This window comes from Schistocerca cancellata, chromosome 1 (genome assembly GCF_023864275.1).
Source record: "Schistocerca cancellata isolate TAMUIC-IGC-003103 chromosome 1, iqSchCanc2.1, whole genome shotgun sequence".
NCBI lineage: Eukaryota > Metazoa > Arthropoda > Insecta > Orthoptera > Acrididae > Schistocerca > Schistocerca cancellata.
Window position 1 is genome coordinate 909,176,407 of NC_064626.1, and position 21,216 is coordinate 909,197,622.

The following is a 21,216-nucleotide window of genomic DNA, read 5'->3' on the forward strand; positions in this document are numbered from 1 at the left end:
TGGTTAGAAGACTCTACTCATAAGAAAAATGAAAACAAGAAATAAGGGTTACTGTGACGCAGGTTTTGCAGGTGACAGGAAAGATATGTAACATATTTATGTGCAATAAAGCTCCAATTCCTTTATGGTGCAAGAAACAGTGTATTATTGCACTGTCTACTACTGAAGCAGAATAGATATCTGTAGCTCAAAGTCATCAAGAGATTAAAATTTTTCAGGCTTTCAAGGGAGAATTTCTGAATGAAAACACTAAAATTACACTTCGTGTGAACAATAAAAGTACAATAGCAATGCTTAAATGCATTCAGTGTTAAGAAGAAGTAAGCTCATTGATGTGAAATATCATTTCATCAACGATGGTCTAAATCATGGCTGGTTCAGCATACAGTACCGTCAAACTCAAGAACAGCTTGCTGACATTCTAAATAGACACCTCTTCAAAGTATTGCTTTTAAAAAACTGAAAGAAAAGTTAATGCTTACTTGATATTAAAATCTCTTCTTTGGTTTTATTAATTCAGAGACTGTAGTCAAAACTGTTTTGTGAAATGTCATATTGTTTTCTCTAAAAGAATGTGTTGAGATTTACAAAGATCATAGTAAAAAAGACATTCTATGCACATTAAAATAAGATCTCTGTTGGTTGCTGTTTATAATAATGTATGTAGACTCTTGTTCCCTTTTAGTCTTGTAGTTTTGTGTACTCTCTTAAAATAAAAATAAATGACAGTCCCCAGAATTTTCCGAATTATCTTAACGGGAAGTTTGTAGTTGACAATAAATTACTGTTTGAAAACAACAGTAACATTCGTAAAGATAATATTTGAAAGGGAAATAATTTATGCTGTCCATAACACAGCATTAGTGTGGCTCTGAAAGGAGTGAGGTACACAGCCATAAAAACTACCCAATGACGTAGAAAATTTAATAGATCATAAAATTGACTTCAAACACAAACTGAAGTCATATCTGCTTGAGTACTCCTGCTCTGTAGAAGTGTGTGTATGTGTGTGGGGGGGGGGCTCTGTGTGTGCAAAAATATAAATAAATTTAAGAAAGCATGTACTGGTTAATGGTCAGCATGCTGCCATGTTTTCCACTTTTCCACTGAGAAAATGTAGTATACGGTAGTTATAAAACTGACTCATACCATACCACTGCAAGAGGTTGCAATTACGAATTATGATCCATGGGAAGTGAAAAAACTAAATAGTAGCTAATTAACTAGTTAGCTAACTATTTGAGAAACAGAGCAGTTTGATCAAATGTTTTTAAAGAAAGGACATTGTTGTTATATTTCTGCGGGCATTTAATAATATAATTAATAATTAAAATAAATTAAAAATAAATATTATAAGCAACTCATTAAGAAAACAATATAAATTGCAATTTTTTGTCTCATTTGGCTATATTTCCCAGTATATTGTACTCCTGCTATCCCTGTCCAAATAGCTCTTGGTACTGTGTAATTTAAATCTTCTCTCTGTAGAATACAAAGTAATTTGAATGGAGATTTACATACCGCTATTTCTTTTCCAGGGTTTAATGAAAAAGAATATGCGTTATGGTCCTGGTGTGTTCACACAATGTGACGGTTTACACAATGTTGGCTTTTGGAAAGGAAAACAGTTAATAAGATTATTACAGCAGCTAAGCAGCTGTGTTCCTCATCTTGCATCATCCATAGAAGCCAAACTTTATCTTCTGAGGTACAGGAGCCTTGTCAGAGTCCAAGAGGTATCTTGCATTTTATACATATTCCACAAATCCTATGACTTGGATCCTGTGGTGAGCAATCTGTGAAATGTGGAAAGTCATCAAAGATTAGCATTTTCCTTTCTCATTTCATTCAGTAGTCTTTCTAGGTTATGCGACCCATCATTTATTTATAACTAAGGTGTGTTCATATTCACAGAAATGTGCAATCAAATCTGCTCCATTTTAAAGCATAAGCATTGCTCCCACCCTCACCCCCACTTTCTCTCTCTCTTTCTCCCCCCCCCCCTCGCCCCCCCTCTCTGCACCACTTACCACCCTCTCTCTCTCTCTCTCTCTCTCTCTCTCCCCCTCCCTTGTGTGTGTGTGTGTGTGTGTGTGTGTGTGTGTGTGTGTGTGTGTGCAATACACTCTATGACAATATGACAGGCCGTAGAGTATATTCATCCACGAAAGTAGGAAAACTGAACACACTAGAAAGAACGAACTACATGTTTCAGTTCATTGAGCCTGACGTACTGGACTTACTCAAGCATTTCTAGTCAAGGAGATGATTGAGCTAGTTAGCATGTAATGTAGTAGAATTTCACATTGAAAATGTGCTTTTGCAAATAGATAAGGTAACTGGTGAGTGGTTACCATGAGGTGATGGAGACACACCAGTTGGAAAAGTTATTATTTAATACAGAGAAATGATCTTAACTGTAGAAATGATGGTGTTCATCATTGAAAAAACATCAGAGAAAAAGATTAAGATATATTCTGAGAAAACTGGATGTGTGTTTTTTAATTGCTGTTTTTCTATTTTTCATTTACTTGTTTAAAAAATGAGCTATATTTGTTTTGGGGAAAAATGAATTTGTGAATCTCTATTTTGCCTCACCTGAAGTACCTGAAATTAAGATGCACAAAAGCTCTAATTCTTTTAAAATTTGTCAATAGTAAGACCTAGTGTAGAGGTTAAGGATGTCAGCTCCAGCTATGCAAAGCTTTCATACAATCGCAGCTTGAATATGGATCCTACATTTACAGATCAGTAAGGCCTTCGTAATTCCAAATGCCATACACTATGAGACAATTAGGTTATTAACTGGGACTTTTAATACTAGTCGAGCTCTGAGGTTGTCTGCAGAGGCTGATGATCCCTACGGTTGAATCACCTGCTTCAGCTCATGGTGTACATACAGTTTCTTATCTGTTCCACAAATGCCAGCATCAGTACCCAGTATTCTATCACCACAAAAATATTTGATCACCAATATTCTGTGAGTGATGAGATCATTTGGGATCTGAGCAAAAATGATAGAATTGGGGTTCAAAGCCAGGGATGGAGTAAGAGATCCCTGTGGAAGCTAAAGAATTCCAAGTTAATTTTGGGAATTTTTCGTGTCCAGTATGTCCTGTGCCCTGGATTACATAAAAAAATTAAGTTATAAAATAATTCCTAAATTGTATTTGTGTTTACACTGATACATCTAAGCAGAATGATTTCATCAGTCACTCAGTTGTGTTCCTGAAATGTGCCATAAGGATGGGACTCCCACAGCTGTTTCTCATCAAGTCTACGGAACTGTTTGTTATCCTCAGGCCATTCAAAAGTATGGAACAACACAGGAAGCTTTTCCTTTCTGACCTATTCCTTATTCATCTCCCTGCAGTTATTGCATACATGACAGTGAGATTCATATGTAAGTGAGAGGTTCAGTGGGTGGGGTTGAGGTCTGATAAGCTGCAGACAGTGAAATCTACAGTGGAACAATGGCTTAGTTCCTTCTGGCCATGATGAGTGGCAGAAGTGGCCCTTACACATCCTAGAGTGGGATATTCTTCCATGCCTAATCCTTTTTCCCTATGGTGCAAAGATAGACCTGTGTGAGAAGTGTGCATAAAACAGGCATTAATGTTGTATATTTTAATGTAACATGTTTTATTTGCTAAACTGAGGGCATAAAACAACTGTGGTGACAGATTTTACAGGTTTTTGTGTTGTCTGACCTCCTTCTGCATGTAATGGGAGGGAGATTTTAATGTATTACTGAGTGGCTGAGTCACCAATTATTATTAAGTGTTCACTGAGCCTCAATAGTCTGCTCCATTTTCAAATATTTTTGTCCAGCTATTTTATAATAATCTTGTTCAGCTGTTATTCTGCATAGTTTATGTCTCCATTTGTGCATACTTTAGCCTAACAACAACCGCTCATTAAGGCTGGGTTTGAACAACAATCACTCATGAAGGCTGGGGTTCAGACCCAGATCTCCTGCTCACTAGGCAGATGCACTAACCAATACATCACCCTGACACAGTGGCTTTGCACATCTGCTTGGACTAACTCCTCAGTCCAAATTCCCAATCATGCCTCAGCCTACTTGATATTCCCCCAAATTCACATAGTATTGCTGAGGCTCTCCAGCTGTATTGAAATTATACCTCAGCATCAAATGGATGGGGAATCCTGACTGGAATCAAGGCATAGATGTTTTTGTCATCTGCCAAGGTACCGGGAAACCCAGGTTCATAACCTAGCCCAGGTAAAAATTTTCTTTTATTGCTTCAGTCTGCATACATACATCAAGATGTTTGAGACTTAAAAGATCTCTAGAACCATATAGTTTCATTTAATTAAATCACTCATCAGTTGCAAATGACATTCAGCTCTTTCCTGAGGTAACAGTATGTGTCCTTTCTGTTTCAAATCATTCTCTTTCTAAGTTGGCTTTTTTAAAGCTTGAGTGATCTGGTGTCAGTTTTGAGAAAAATGTGAAACTTCTGGGGCTCATCTTCAATGAAAAACAGTCAAGGCTGCCTTACTTCAAAGACTAGAAATTCATGTTACAAAGTTTTCAATTTTTTAAATGCATTAGTAATAGGTCTTGCAAAGGACACCCTTAGATAGTTCTGAATTGAATATGGATAGCACAGATGTGAATTAGGAAGGCATTACAGATAAACATACTGGATGTGATGTACCATGAGAGAATTATTTTTAAGTGGTAATATATCATGTTAGCATAATTCCTAGATTGTATGCAGAGGATGGGGGGCCCCCACTGCCCATATGACAGATTCTCCTTATGGCACACCAAGCATACAGCTTCACTAGCATTCTCAAACCATAATGGGAAGATTTATCAACAACAAGAGTACTTTGGGTACTAGATCCTACAGGTTGCTACAGTTAATGTACAAAGCTAGAAGTAGAGTTTTGGGTATCAGAAGCAGAATTTTATCATCTAATAAAATACGTTTTAAATCATTGACTTAGTGTACAGGATTCTCATCAGTTTATAACTGTAATAAATTATAACTGGAATACACTATTTATCATGGTCGAGTAGATTTCCCGACCATGTTATAGTTTTGAGTAGAGATTTTAATTTATCAGGTGTAGACTGGGAGACTCAAACATTTATAATGGGTGGCAGGGACCAAGAATCCAGTGAATTTTTTTTAAGTGTGTTATCTGAAAACTACCTTGAGCAGTTAAACAGAGAACTGATTCGTGGCAATAATGTGTTAGACCTTCTGGTGAAAAACAGGCCCAAATTATTTGAAACAGTTAATGTAGAACAGGGAATCAGCAATCATAAAGCGGTTACAGCATCAGTGATTTCAGCTGTAAACAGAAATATTAAAAAAGGTAGGAAGATTTTTCTGTTTAGCAAAAGTGACAGAAAGCAGATTTCAGAGTACTTGATGGCTCAACACAAAAGTTTTATCTCAAGTACAGATAGTATTGAGGATCAGTGGCCAAAGTTCAAAAGCATCGTACAATATGCATTAGATGAGTATGTGCCAAGCATGATCGTAAGAGATGGAAAAGGGCCACCATGATGCAACAACCAAGTTAGAAAACTGCTATGGAAGGAAAAGGAACTTCACTCCAAACATAAACAAAGCCAAAGTCTTGCAGCAAACAAAAATTACAAGAAGCAAAATGTAGTGTGAGGAGGGCTATGCAAGAGGTGTTCAACGAATTCGAAAGTAAAGTTCTATGTACTAAATTGGCAGAAAATCCTTAGAAATTTTGGTCTTATGTCAAAGTGGTAGGAGGATCAAAACAAAACGTCCAGATACTCTGTGACCAAAATAGTACTGAAACAGAGAATGACAGACTAAAGGCCAAAATACTAAATGTCTTTTTCCAAAGCTGTTTCACAGAGGAAGATTGCACTGTAGTTCCTTCTCTAGATTGATGCACAGATGACAATGGTAGATATTGAAATAGATGACAGAGGGATAGAAAAACAATTAAAATCGCTCAAGAGAGGAAAGGCCGCTAGACCTGATGGGATACCAGTTCGATTTTACACAGAGTATACGAAGGAATTTGCCCCCTTCTTGCAGCAGTGTACCGTAGGTCTCTAGAAGAACGTAGCATTCCAAAAGATTGGAAAAGGGCACAGGTCATCACCGTTTTCAAGAAGGGACATCAAACAGATGTGCAGAACTATAGACCTATATCTCTAACATCGATCAGTTGTAGAATTTTGGAACACGTACTATGTTCGAGTATAATGACTCTTCTGGAAACTAGAAATCTACTCTGTAGGAATCAGCATGGGTTTCAAAAAAGATGATCGTGTGAAACCCAGCTCACGCTATTCGTCCACGAGACTCAAAGGGCCATAGACATGGGTTCCCAGGTAGATGCCGTGTTTCTTGACTTCTGCAAGACATTGATACAGTTCCCCACAGTTGTTTAATGAACAAAGTAAGAGCATATGGACTATCAGACCACTTGTGTGATTGGATTGAAGAGTCCCTAGATAACAGAACACAGCATGTCGTTCTCAATGGAGAGAAGGCTTCTGAAGTAAGAGTGATTTTAAGTGTGCCACAGGGGAGTTTTGTAGGGCCATTGCTATTCACAATATATATAAATGACCTTGTGGATAACATCAGAAGTTCACTGAGGCTGTTTGTGTATGATGCTGTAGTATATTGAGAGTTTGTAACAATGGGAAATTGTACTGAAATGCAGGAGGATATGCAACAAATTGACAGATGGTGCAGGGAATGGCAATTGAATCTCAATGTAGACAAGTGTAATGTGCTGCGGATACATAGAAAGAAAGATCCTTTATCATTTAATTACAATATAGCAGGTTAGCAACTGGAAGCAGTTAATTCCATAAAGTATCTGGGAGTAGGCATTAGGAGTGATTTAAAATGGAATGACCACATAAAATTAATTGTCAGTAAAGCAGCTGCCAGACTGAGATTCATTGGAAGAATCCTAAGGAAATGCAGTCTGAAAACAAAGAAACACTCGTTTGCCCATTGCTTGAATATTGCTCACTGGTTTGGGATCTGTACCAGATACAGTTGATAGAAGAGGAATATAAGATCCAACGGAGAGCAGCAGGCTTCGTTACAGGACCATTTAGTAATCGCAAAAATGTTACGGAGATGATAGATAAACTCCAGTGGAAGACTCTGCAAGAGAGACGCTCAGTAGCTCGGTACGGGCTTTTGTTGAAGTTTGAAGTTTCAAGAACGTATCTTCACCGTGGAGTCAAGCGGTATATTGCTCTCTCCTACGTATGTCTCACGAAGAGACCATGGGGATAAAATCAGAGAGTTTAGAACCCACACAGAGGCATACTCTGTGGAGCATGTTGGATTTCAGCAGTGGTATATGGCCAAGCCTTATGCTTCTGGGAAACACCCTCTTTTATGCTGTTCATGAATGGTGGCGCAACAGTTCAAGTCTCCAAACTGACATACAAATTTGTAGTCAGGTTGTGTGGGATAACTATGAAAGTACTTCTGCTGCCATATGAAGTTGATGAAGTTGTAGCCCAGAACATAGCTCCAGATGTAGGTCAAGTGTTTTTAGCGAGCAGACAGGATGATTGCAGACCCTCAACTGGTTTCTTCTAACCAACACATGGTTATCATTGGCACTGAAGCAGAACAAGCTTTCATCAGAAAACATAACAGACCTCCACTCTGCCTCCCAATGAAATCTAGCTTGACACCACTGAAGTCATGAATGGTGATGGTCTGGGTTCAGTGGAATGTGTGCTGCAAGGTGCCTGGCTCAGAGCTGATTTGTAACAGTTCATTGTGTCACTCTGGGGCCAGCTGCTGCTCAGTTTTTGGTCCAGATGCAGCACAGTGTGCCAGGGCTATACACATGATGATCTCTCCTCTTGGTAATAACACATGGTCATCCAGAGTACAGTCATTTTTCGTACTGTATATTCTCTTGAACACCACTGCCAGCAATCAAGTACAGTGGCTACATTCCTGCCAAATCTTTGAGTAATATCACAGAAGGAACATCAAGTTTCTCATAGCCCTATTACACAACCTCATTCAAATTCAGCGAGGGCTTGATGATGACATCTTTGTCACCTTAAAGGTATTCTTGATTTACATCAATTCAGCCCATCCAGTCACAAAGGTAACTAATGCTCACAACCATTACACTTTCTGTTTAAAGGAAACTTTATTTTCATCCTCATAGTGGAACTACTAGCACCACTCTTATGTGACTGGTGTGAAATTTGAATAGATATCATTTTTCAGATGTTGTAGTGCACCTACCAACTTTTGTTTATGTCTCACTACTCCTTCTTGGTGGTGTGATTTTTTATCCACCAGTGTCTGTTCCCTCAAACTATATTTCTTTTCAGTTCAGATATTTTGCAAAAATTCATTAGTATTCTATGTTAAATGTCTGTATCTAAGATGGTGTAGCAAAACTTGAAAAAATTCACTGAAATACATAAAGCTTAATAATATTATTTATTTGATACTTACTATATTATGTTACAGTATGATATAATATAGATAACTATATTGATATTGCCACAGTTATTGTTATAGTTTTGAGAGTGCATCAATGGCATAGGAAATAATCTAATTGTCATGCACTGCTGTTACAATATTTTGCCCTTCATTCTTGAGAACTAAAGCATCTCACACATATACAAATATTTTTCATGTCTTTATAAAGAATTTGTTCATCCTGTTCTGTAAGAAAAGCGTCTGTTTTCAGTTGCCAGTACTGGTCAGAATGAAAAAGAATTTATTACATTATATAAAAAAATACTTGTTCTGATTGTAAAAGAAAAAGAAAGTCCAGAGAAAGAAACCAAATTCCACTTTCAGTTGTTGTAGGGAGAGGATCGCTATGCTCTTGTGATTTCATTACTTAACAGGAAGTGCCTACCCCAGCTGGATAGCTTTATAGTCTTTTGTACTAAATCACAGTTTTCTCTAACTATTCTGTCCTTAAATTGTAATTGAATAAACATAAATATCTATCACTAAGATTAATTGAAATTTTCAGGTTAAAAAAATTTCCTCACTTTTTGTATATTGTCAAGGAACCCATCAGTAAAACCTAATGATATTCTATTGTAGATTCGCTGGCAATATTCTTTATATGTAGTGTCTTCGCCCTGTTTGCATGAATAACACTTGTTAGAACCATTGTGATGCCAATCTTACCTGTTATATGTGTCCTATTCTGATACAGTGTCATTACAGTGACACATACAATGGCTTTTCAAATATGATATTATAAGTGTTGAAACACTTTATCACAAGTGTGAAACAGGAATTATGATGTTTTCCAACTAACCTGAAATAGATACATCGTCTAGGCTTAATGAAAAACAATAAACTACAGAGAAAAAAATTAAAAGCCTTTTATAATTCTTTCCTAAGTAAAAACAAAAATAGTATGTGAAACTAATTTTTCCTATATTGCTCTTTGTATAGTGTTTGTATCTTGTGTAAAATGGGGGATCAAAGTAAATCTTATAGTTATCCACCTATCCTAGCATTGGACTGACATTTTTAATTACATGATTTCTGGAACTGCACTTATGAATTTGTTAGAGCAGGAATGAGATGAAATAACTTATTTAAGCATAACTTATAAATTATCTTTTAATATTAGTTCATTTTCTATGTATCTATGTGTTATGTATTTTGCTAGGTTACCATTTATTTTGTGACTTATAAGTAGTTTTTTTGTATTTATTTTTATATGAGCATCCATATCAGATGATAATTAGGATAAAAAGACATATTTCATATGAAAAATGAATGCAAGTCCTCCTCCCTAATAAGTCAAATTTTGTCACATTTTTAAATACAGAGACTACAATGTATGGAAACACCCATAAAATTGTATTAAGATACAGAGATAAAATAAGAGACATCCCACATGACAAGAGAAAAAGCCAAATGTAGTGATGAGTGCCTAAGTACATCATATCGAATTATGGAAAACACAGGATGGAGTAATCACAATATTGTGAAAAGTATAGATTGCTACTCACCATGTAGTGGAGATATTGAGTCCAAAACTGGCACAACAAAGAGACTGCTAAGCAAATGAGCTTTTGTTCAAAAGGCCTTCCACTAAAGTAGATCACACACACAATTATGCAAGCACAACTCACATGCACATGACCACTGTCTCTGTTTTCCGAGGCTGGACTGCGAGCTGCAGTGCATGATTTGAGAATCAGTCTAGGTGATAGGATAAGGAGAAGGCTGGAGTAGGAGGGGGAGGAATAGCAGAATAGGGGTGTGGGACTGTAAAGTGCTGTCATGGGAGCATACATGGACATGGTGGGGACATGGGTATGGCAACTAGATGCATTTGGGTGGTTAGACGCAGGGCAGGGTGGGAGAAGGGAGTGGGAAAGGAGAGAGGTAAAAAGGCTGTGGGTGCATCGATGGAACTGAAAGCTGTGTAGCAGTAGGAGTAGTTTACTCATAAAGAGATGATTTACATTGTGTGGATTTCATCAGAAAATATAAGTATATAAAAATAAATAAATGTTTATATGCTTACACATTTAAGGATATTTAGTATCCTACAAGTACAAGAGTGCCCAGTACTCTCCACAATCCCACATTAAAATTTCTCTTACAACTTTGATTAATTACATAAAACATATTTTTATGGGATACTTAACTGAGATTTAAATAAAAACACATAATAGGAGTAGCAATTCAGTTCAATATACTAATTTGTACCATAGCAAAAATTTGACAGAAAATACTGTTGACACTGAGTATAGCCTGTAGTACATGAATATACTTTTTTGCTACTAGGTTCATTATATCTTGAATATTACTCCTTTAAATGGAGACAATTTTTTCATTTCTTTTATATGTGCTGGAAGTTTGTTATACGATTTTGTACCTTGAACGTTTGTTTGTTTCTGTGCAACATCCTTGTTTACTCTCTTTACATGGATATCATTGCACAGGTTTATATTATATGAGTGCAGATCTGTGATGGTTTTGAAATTTTCAATGCTACTTTTTATGTCAGTTACACTTTTTTGTGTGTGGAGGCATGGTAAAATTAGAATACTTACCTGTTATAAGAGCTGCTTTGTTAACCTTGAACAGTTGATTTTTCTAATAACATATTTTTGCAGGGTGAAGATAGTTTTTAGATTTGTTGTACTATGAGCCCAGAAAGTGTGGCCATCTGTAATAACAGTGTGAATGTAAGCAAAGTAGACAGTTCTGCTACACTGTTTACTAGACATATTACTAATTACACATAGCACATGACAAGCAGAACTTAACTTTCTAGTGAGATAGCAGATGTGTGCTTTCCAATTGAAATTTTCATCTAAAAATTTTGTGGCAGCTAATCTCTTAACTTCTTTATGTTGTTTTCTAATGTCCATGTCATTTTGTGACTATGTTTTCCTGTAATGGTTGCAATTGGTTTTTGAAATATTTAGAGTTAACTTGACACTTACATAAGGATTTTGACCACAACCTTCATCAGTAAAAGAGAGACACACACCATTCATACACACAAGCTCCTCATGCAGACATGACTGCCAGCGCCAGCGTCTCAGTCTGGAATGCTGGAGTGGGCAGTCATGTGTGCATGAGGTGTGCTTGCTTGTGTCTATGAATGGTGTGTGTCTCGCTTTTACTGATGAAGGCTGTGGCCAAAAACTGTGTGTGTCTTCTAATTGTGCCTGTCTGTAACTTAACATATCTTCTTTATGGTAAGTAGCAATCTGTCTTTTCCTACACTGTTGATATTCCTACCTAGATTTTCCATTCATTAGAGTTAACTTGTTCATTTCAAAGCAATTTTGTAAATTTGCCAAACCTGCAGTTGCAGATTGTAATCAAACCCTCCCTCCTAGTTGCAACAGTTGTCCATAATGTGCAAAGTCTTTCCTGAAGATTGATAGCTTACAATAAACTTTTTAGATTACTTATCTTTTCTTGTAGAGCTGGTTTTAGTTGTTCTTGTCTAGTGGTCTGATTCTTGAAGCAGAAATTCTCACATTTTAGATCCTCATGGTTGAACTGATCTAAATAATTTTTAAGATTGTTGTTAAAGAATTTTTGTTTTTGCATTTATTTCTTTTGTCATACTTTAGTCTATCACAAAGACATTAGAATTTTCACATTAAGAAAGCTGAAATTACAATGTTCATCCAAAATACAAATATCACATGAGACGCTTGCTTGCTACTCTCTCACTGAGTGGAAATAACAGTAGTTTCGATTTTTATTTCACAAATAAATCAAGAAATAAACATAATAAATGGTACTAGATTATGTAATTAATAACAGAAATTTTAAGTGTGCTAAATAATTTGCAATTTCAAATTTTTCTAAAAAATACTTTCAACTGTGCATTCAGAAATAGTATTTATCTAATACATCATGGAAAATAATAATCCCTATTCGTAAATTATAGCTTCAAATATAACATATTTTGTATAAAATTATATGATTTTTCAGAAAAACAGCTGAGATAATACTGACCTGTCCAAAGTTCAAAAAATATTGCTGATTTCGATAACTACTGTTGAGGAAAAGTAATGCTAGAGGAGGATGTCCCACTACAATATCCCCCTCAAATAGTATGGAAACAATGTGTTTACAATATTCTGTGACCCACTGTAAGGTTTGCCAAATTGTGTACAAAATGATGCCAAAAGAAAGAATACAGATGTATAAAAGTATCCAATACATAACATATTGCAGGAAACATATAAAAAATATCTGCTATACAGGTCATTATCTATATGTATACGTATAAAAGGACATGGCATTCAGATTTTCAGATCTGTGGAACATTCTGTCAGAAGACAAATGATACAAAGTCAAAACTACAACATTACAACACTAAACTATAGAAATAAGTGCAGAAGTAGTGTAAATTACTAGAATTACAAATTGCAGGGTTACATCTATAAAGTCACACCTTCAAAATCATCAGAAGAGAAGGAAAAACTATTCAGAGCCTAAATGTATGATAAGTGAGCTGACTCCAAGAACCCGCAATGACGGGTACAGACCAGAAGAATGTTCTCAGTCTCAAGTAGGAATATAGCACTAAAGCAATCAGCCACATAAACCAGAGTATGTAAGAATATGTTGAGCCATAAAAGGAGAAAAAATGAAAAAATATTAGGGTCTAAGTTTACAATGTGGGGACCGACCCATGAACCAAAGCCACAGTGGGTACACACTGGCATAAATGTTTAGAGAAAACAAAATGAGTAAAGTTCATAATCATATATCAATAAGTTCAATCATATGTAAGGAATTACTATAGGAAGCATCAATCAATAGTTGCATACTGTCATTTGAGTACACACACACACACACACACACACACACACACACATACACACACACACAGTCGCAATGACAAGGGGTACCCAAAACAGAGTTAGGCATGAGTTTGCACAAAACTCAAGTTCTAGTGAGATACAATAATTCAGTACACAGGATAAACACAGGTAATCAAGGGTCATAAATAGCTTTGAATGATGACATATTTGACTAGCTTGAGGACCAAAATAAGTGTGCGAAATCAGAAATGTATGCATCTTGTTATACAGTCTATACTCAATTCATGATCACAATAGTAAATGCCTTCCACACTATTTGCTAACTGTTCGTACAAACTAACCTACATAGAAGATTCATTTCCAACTGATAAAAAAATACATGCTGAGTGTTGAAATTAGAAATTTCATTGAAAAGCATGACTACTAACCTAACAGTGCCTAATTTCATCAGATTCTGCTTACTATTTGCAACCTGGTTCATAGAATGCACTCTTGAACTTTTTAAGGTTTCACATTTCTGTTTGGACATAAAAAATCATCAATCATAGGACATCAACCTCTCACAACATTATTTTAGGTTACATAACACATTGGGAGTTAATCCCCTGATTTGAAAAAAACATACATTTATGTGGAATAACACTGTCCATAGCAGTAGCTACTTTCCTAAACAAATAGTTCCACAGATTTTTCACGTAGGATAATTTATTGGCTAACAATTTACAAATTTCAGTCACAAGACACATGTAGTTGATGGTTGCTTGAGTACAACCAACAAGGGTGCAGCCATACAGAAGTGTGGGAGAGAATCTACCCACTTCTTTCAGTTTCCTCACTAGATTTCTCATTGCACACTCCAATGGATAGGTAACGTCCTGTCTAACTTTCACATCAAATCCTGAGACATTGTTTTGTGTACTAATTATGTTGTTCAATACCTTCCTCACATCACATGGAATATGTTTTACCTATCTACACTCCTGAAAATGGAAAAAAAGAACACATTGACACCGGTGTGTCAGACCCACCATACTTGCTCCGGACACTGCGAGAGGGCTGTACAAGCAATGATCACACGCAAGGCACAGCGGACACACCAGGAACCGCGGTGTTGGCCATCAAATGGCGCTAGCTGCGCAGCATTTGTGCACCGCCGCCGTCAGTGTCAGCCAGTTTGTCGTGGCATACGGAGCTCCATCGCAGTCTTTAACACTGGTAGCATGCCGCGACAGCGTGGACGTGAACCGTATGTGCAGTTGACAGGCTTTTAGTGAGGGCGTATAGTGGGCATGCGGGAGGCCGGGTGGACGTACCGCCGAATTGCTCAACACGTGGGGCATGAGGTCTCCACAGTACATCGATGTTGTCGCCAGTGGTCGGCGGAAGGTGCACGTGCCCGTCGACCTGGGACCGGACCGCAGCGATGCACGGATGCACGCCAAGACCATAGGATCCTACGCAGTGCCGTAGGGGACCGCACCGCCACTTCCCAGCAAATTAGGGACACTGTTGCTCCTGGGGTATCGGCGAGGACCATTCGCAACCGTCTCCATGAAGCTGGGCTACAGTCCCGCACACCGTTAGGCCGTCTTCCGCTCACACCCCAACATCGTGAAGCCCGCCTCCAGTGGTGTCGCGACAGGCGTGAATGGAGGGACGAATGGAGACGTGTCATCTTCAGCGATGAGAGTCACTTCTGCCTTGGTGCCAATGATGGTCGTATGCGTGTTTGGCGCCGTGCAGGTGAACACCACAATCAGGACTGCATACGACCGAGGCACACAGGGCCAACACCCGGCATCATGGTGTGGGGAGCGATCTCCTACACTGGCCGTACACCACTGGTGATCATCGAGGGGACACTGAATAGTGCACGGTACATTCAAACCGTCATCGAACCCATCGTTCTACCATTCCTAGACCGGCAAGGGAACTTGCTGTTCCAACAGGACAATGCACGTCCGCATGTATCCCGTGCCACCCAACGTGCTCTAGAAGGTGTAAGTCAACTACCCTGGCCAGCAAGATCTCCGGATCTGTCCCCCATTGAGCATGTTTGGGACTGGATGAAGCGTTGTCTCACGCGGTCTGCATGTTCAGCACGAACGCTGGTCCATCTGAGGCGCCAGGTGGAAATGGCATGGCAAGCCGTTCCACAGGACTACATCCAGCATCTCTACGATCGTCTCCATGGGAGAATAGCAGCCTGCATTGCTGCGAAAGGTGGATATACACTGTACTAGTGCCAACATTGTGCATGCTCTGTTGCCTGTGTCTATGTGCCTGTGGTTCTGTCAGTGTGATCATGTGATGTATCTGACCCCAGGAATGTGTCAAGAAAGTTTCCCCTTCCTGGGACAATGAATTCATGGTGTTCTTATTTCAATTTCCAGGAGTGTATATTGAAAAAATAAGTATATAGGGCTTACATAAGAATGAATTAAATAGAGTTCACATACATGGTACATTAATAAACAGATCTAAATGCAATGAAAAAAATGAGCTAGTAAGGCAATATACACAGATATACTTCCACATATGAAACTTTAAGATACTATTCCTAATATTTACAGTGCAGATGAATAAAATGATTCTTCACTCAGTTTACCACAAAACCCATGACCTTACCCAAAAGAGTTCATGACAATTAAATTTAGTTATTTTCTGCAGAGTGCACAGGAATAATAATAATAATAATAATAATAATAATAATAATAATAATAATAATAAACCCCGTGGAGGCCCGGGAAAAGAATAGGCCTCCGGTATGTTCTGCCAGTCGTAAAAGGCGACGAAAAGAACAAACCACTAATAGGGCTAACCCCCCTTTTAGTGTGATTACTTGGTTCAGGACAGAACTAAAGAAGCCTCGGACAAGTGCCGTCATGGTCGGGGACGACGCTTGAACCCTATGCCCGCCCACAATGGTAACGACACTGCTAGCCAACTGGAAAAGGATTTAAATCCGAATAGAGGTGTTTTGCAGGATATGCTTCCTGCAACCACCCTAGAAGGAAAACAAAGACAGAGGATGAGATGGTCAGATGAAGTTAATCGACACCTCATGTTCTGTTATTACCAAGCAACAAACCTAGGAACCAACACAACTGGATACAGATCACAAGTATACACAACATTTATTACCAGATACCCGGAATTAAAATTTTTAACAGAACAACGACTAGCTGATCAGATCCGTGTAATAATCAAAAATAACAGGATACCCCAGTCAGAATTAGAAAACATCAAACAACAAGTACAACAAATACTGGAACAAAATAATGTGCAATCAGAAGAGGAAGAAAACAGAGTAATGGACTCAAACATCCCAGAGCAAACAAACAAAGACCAACACGCATCAATTAAACAGTCAGAGGAAAACGAAATCTTAAGACAGCCACCAGAACAAGCACAAATAGAACACGAACAGAGACACGTGTTAGATATAGAAGAGAAATTTCAGCTGACATATATAGAATACAAAGACACAAATACAGACATTAGACCATTCTTGCATAGACCGCCAAATAACCCACAAGTCGAAACAACAATAAAAACTATCAACACAATCATACACAACAAAATAAATGAAAACACAACTATGGAAGAGTTACAACTACTGGTTTATATAGGAGCACTCACTACACTAAATATACACACTAGGCAGAGATCAGAACAAACCAACACACAGAAGAAACGCACAAAACCAGCATGGCAACACAGGTTACAGATCAGAATAGAAAAACTGAGAAAAGACATCGGACAGCTAACACAATTTATAAGAAATGAAATATCAGACAAAAAACGAAAAAGGTTAGGTAAAATCTCACAACAAGAAGCAATAGAGCAATTAGATGAAAAAAAGCAGAAATTGCAAGCATTGGCCAAACGACTTAGAAGATACAAAAAAAGTGAAAATAGAAGGAAACAAAACCAAACATTCAACACAAACCAAAAGAGATTTTACCAAACAATGGATAACACACACATTAAAATAGATAATCCACCAAACATAACAGACATGGAACACTTCTGGAGCAGCATATGGTCAAACCCGGTACAACATAACAGGCATGCACGGTGGATACAAGCAGAAACAGACACATACAAGATGATACCACAAATGCCTGAAGTGATAATTTTGCAACATGAAGTCACCCGAGCAATTAATTCTACACACAATTGGAAAGCCCCTGGAAATGATAAAATAGCAAATTACTGGCTAAAGAAGTTCACCTCAACACATTCACATCTAACTAAATTATTTAACAGTTACATTGCAGACCCATACACATTCCCTGATACACTTGCACATGGAATAACCTATCTGAAACCTAAAGATCAAGCAGACACAGCAAACCCAGCTAAATATCGCCCCATAACATGCCTACCAACAATATACAAAATATTAACTTCAGTCATCACACAGAAATTAATGACACATACAACACAGAACAAAATTATAAATGAAGAACAAAAAGGCTGCTGCAAAGGAGCACGAGGATGTAAAGAGCAACTGATAATAGATACAGAGGTGACATATCAAGCTAAAACTAAACAAAGGTCCCTACACTACGCATACATTGATTACCAAAAAGCCTTTGATAGTGTACCCCACTCATGGTTACTACAGATATTGGAAATATACAAAGTAGATCCTAAATTGATACAGTTTCTAAACACAGTAATGAAAAACTGGAAAACCACACTTAATATCCAAACAAATTCAGATAACATCACATCACAGCCAATACAGATTAAGCGTGGAATATACCAAGGAGACTCATTAAGTCCTTTCTGGTTCTGTCTTGCTCTGAACCCACTATCCAACATGCTAAATAATACAAATTATGGATACAATATTACTGGAACATACCCACACAAAATCACACATTTGCTATACATGGATGATCTAAAACTACTGGCAGCAACAAATCAACAACTCAACCAATTACTAAAGATAACAGAAGTATTCAGCAATGATATAAATATGGCTTTTGGAACAGACAAATGTAAGAAAAATAGCATAGTCAAGGGCAAACACACTAAACAAGAAGATTACATATTGGATAACCACAGCGACTGCATAGAAGCGATGGAAAAAACAGATGCCTATAAATACCTAGGATACAGACAAAAAATAGGAATAGATAATACAAATATTAAAAAAGAACTAAAAGAAAAATATAGACAAATACTAACAAAAATACTGAAAACAGAATTGACAGCAAGAAACAAGACAAAAGCTATAAATACTTATGCTATACCAGTATTGACCTACTCATTTGGAGTAGTGAAATGGAGTGACACAGACCTAGAAGCACTCAATACACTTACACGATCACAATGCCACAAATATAGAATACATCACATACATTCAGCAACAGAAAGATTCACATTAAGCAGAAAGGAAGGTGGAAGGGGATTTATAGATATAAAAAACCTACATTATGGACAGGTAGACAATTTAAGAAAATTCTTTCTAGAACGAGCAGAAATTAGCAAAATACACAAAGCAATCACTCATATAAATACATCAGCTACACCATTGCAATTTCATAACCACTTCTACAACCCTTTAGATCACATAACATCAACAGATACAAAGAAAGTAAATTGGAAAAAGAAAACACTACACGGCAAGCACCCGTATCATCTAACACAGCCACACATAGATCAAGATGCATCCAACACATGGCTAAGAAAAGGCAATATATACAGTGAGACGGAAGGATTCATGATTGCAATACAGGATCAAACAATAAACACCAGATATTACAGCAAGCATATTATTAAAGATCCCAATACCACAACAGATAAATGCAGACTTTGCAAACAACAAATAGAAACAGTAGATCACATCACAAGCGGATGTACAATACTAGCAAATACAGAATACCCCAGAAGACATGACAATGTAGCAAAAATAATACATCAACAACTTGCCATAAAACATAAACTAATAAAACAACACGTTCCCACATACAAGTACACACCACAAAATGTACTGGAGAATGATGAATACAAATTATACTGGAACAGAACGATTATAACAGATAAAACAACACCACATAACAAACCTGACATCATACTCACCAATAAAAAGAAGAAATTAACACAACTAATTGAAATATCCATACCCAACACAACAAATATACAGAAGAAAACAGGAGAAAAAATTGAAAAATACATCCAACTGGCTGAGGAAGTAAAGGACATGTGGCATCAGGATAAAGTCGACATTATCCCAATTATACTATCAACTACAGGAGTTATACCTCACAATATCCACCAGTACATCAATGCAATACAGCTACATCCAAACATATATATACAACTACAGAAATCCGTAATTATTGATACATGTTCAATGACCCGAAAGTTCCTAAATGCAATATAACATATACCGTACAGTTAAAAGGAAGTCACGCTTGATAAAGGTCCGCGTCACTTTCCATTTTTGACCAGACATAACGTCTGAGAAAAGAAAGAAAGAATAATAATAATAAAGTAGATCCTAAATTGATAGTTTCTAAACATAGTAATGAAAAACTGGAAAACCACACTTAATATCCAAACAAATTCAGATAACATCACATCACAGTCAATACAGATTAAGCGTGGAATATACCAAGGAGACTCATTAAGTCCTTTCTGGTTCTGTCTTGCTCTGAACCCACTATCCAACATGCTAAATAATACAAATTATGGATACAATATTACTGGAACATACCCACACAGAATCACACATTTGCTATACATGGATGATCTAAAACTACTGGCAGCAACAAATCAACAACTCAACCAATTACTAAAGATAACAGAAGTATTCAGCAATGATATAAATATGGCTTTTGGAACAGACAAATGTAAGAAAAATAGCATAGTCAAGGGAAAACACGCTAAACAAGAAGATTACATATTGGATAACCACAGCGACTGCATAGAAGCGATGGAAAAAACAGATGCCTATAAATATCTAGGATACAGACAAAAAATAGGAATAGATAATACAAATATTAAAGAAGAACTAAAAGAAAAATATAGACAAAGACTAACAAAAATACTGAAAACAGAATTGACAGCAAGAAACAAGACAACAGCTATAAATACTTATGCTATACCAATATTGACCTTCTCATTTGGAGTAGTGAAATGGAGTGACACAGACCTAGAAGCACTCAATACACTTACACGATCACAATGCCACAAATATAGAATACATCACATACACTCAGCAACAGAAAGATTCACATTAAGCAGAAAGGAAGGTGGAAGGGGATTTATAGATATAAAAAACCTACATTATGGACAGGTAGACAATTTAAGAGAATTCTTTCTAGAACGAGCAGAAACTAGCAAAATACACAAAGCAATCACTCATATAAATACATCAGCTACACCACTGCAATTTCATAACCACTGCTACAACCCTTTAGATCACATAACATCAACAGATACAAAGAAAGTAAATTGGAAAAAGAAAACACTACATGGCAAGCACCCGTATCATCTAACACAGCCACACATAGATCAAGACGCATCCAACACATGGCTAAGAAAAGGCAATATATACAGTGAGACGGAAGGATTCATGATTGCAATACAGGATCAAACAATAAACACCAGATATTACAGCAAGCATATTATTAAAGATCCCAATACCACAACAGATAAATGCAGAAACAGTAGATCACATCACAAGCGGATGTACAATACTAGCAAATACAGAATACCCCAGAAGACATGACAATGTAGCTAAAATAATACATCAACAACTTGCCATAAAACATAAACTAATAAAACAACACATTCCCACATACAAGTACACACCACAAAATGTACTGGAGAATGATGAATACAAATTATACTGGAACAGAACGATTATAACAGATAAAACA

At 37.1% G+C, this 21,216-nt stretch overlaps 1 protein-coding gene across 2 annotated transcripts in view; it reads left to right on the plus strand.

Moving 5' to 3' along the window:
• LOC126191053 (uncharacterized) overlaps positions 1 to 21,216 on the plus strand; it is a 240,375-nt gene that overhangs the window by 111,662 nt on the left and 107,497 nt on the right. For both annotated transcript variants that reach the window (XM_049931776.1, XM_049931768.1), the window contains exon 3: positions 1,539 to 1,736. In XM_049931776.1, the coding sequence (XP_049787733.1) occupies positions 1,539 to 1,736 (198 nt within the window). The remainder of the gene's footprint in view (positions 1 to 1,538; positions 1,737 to 21,216) is intronic.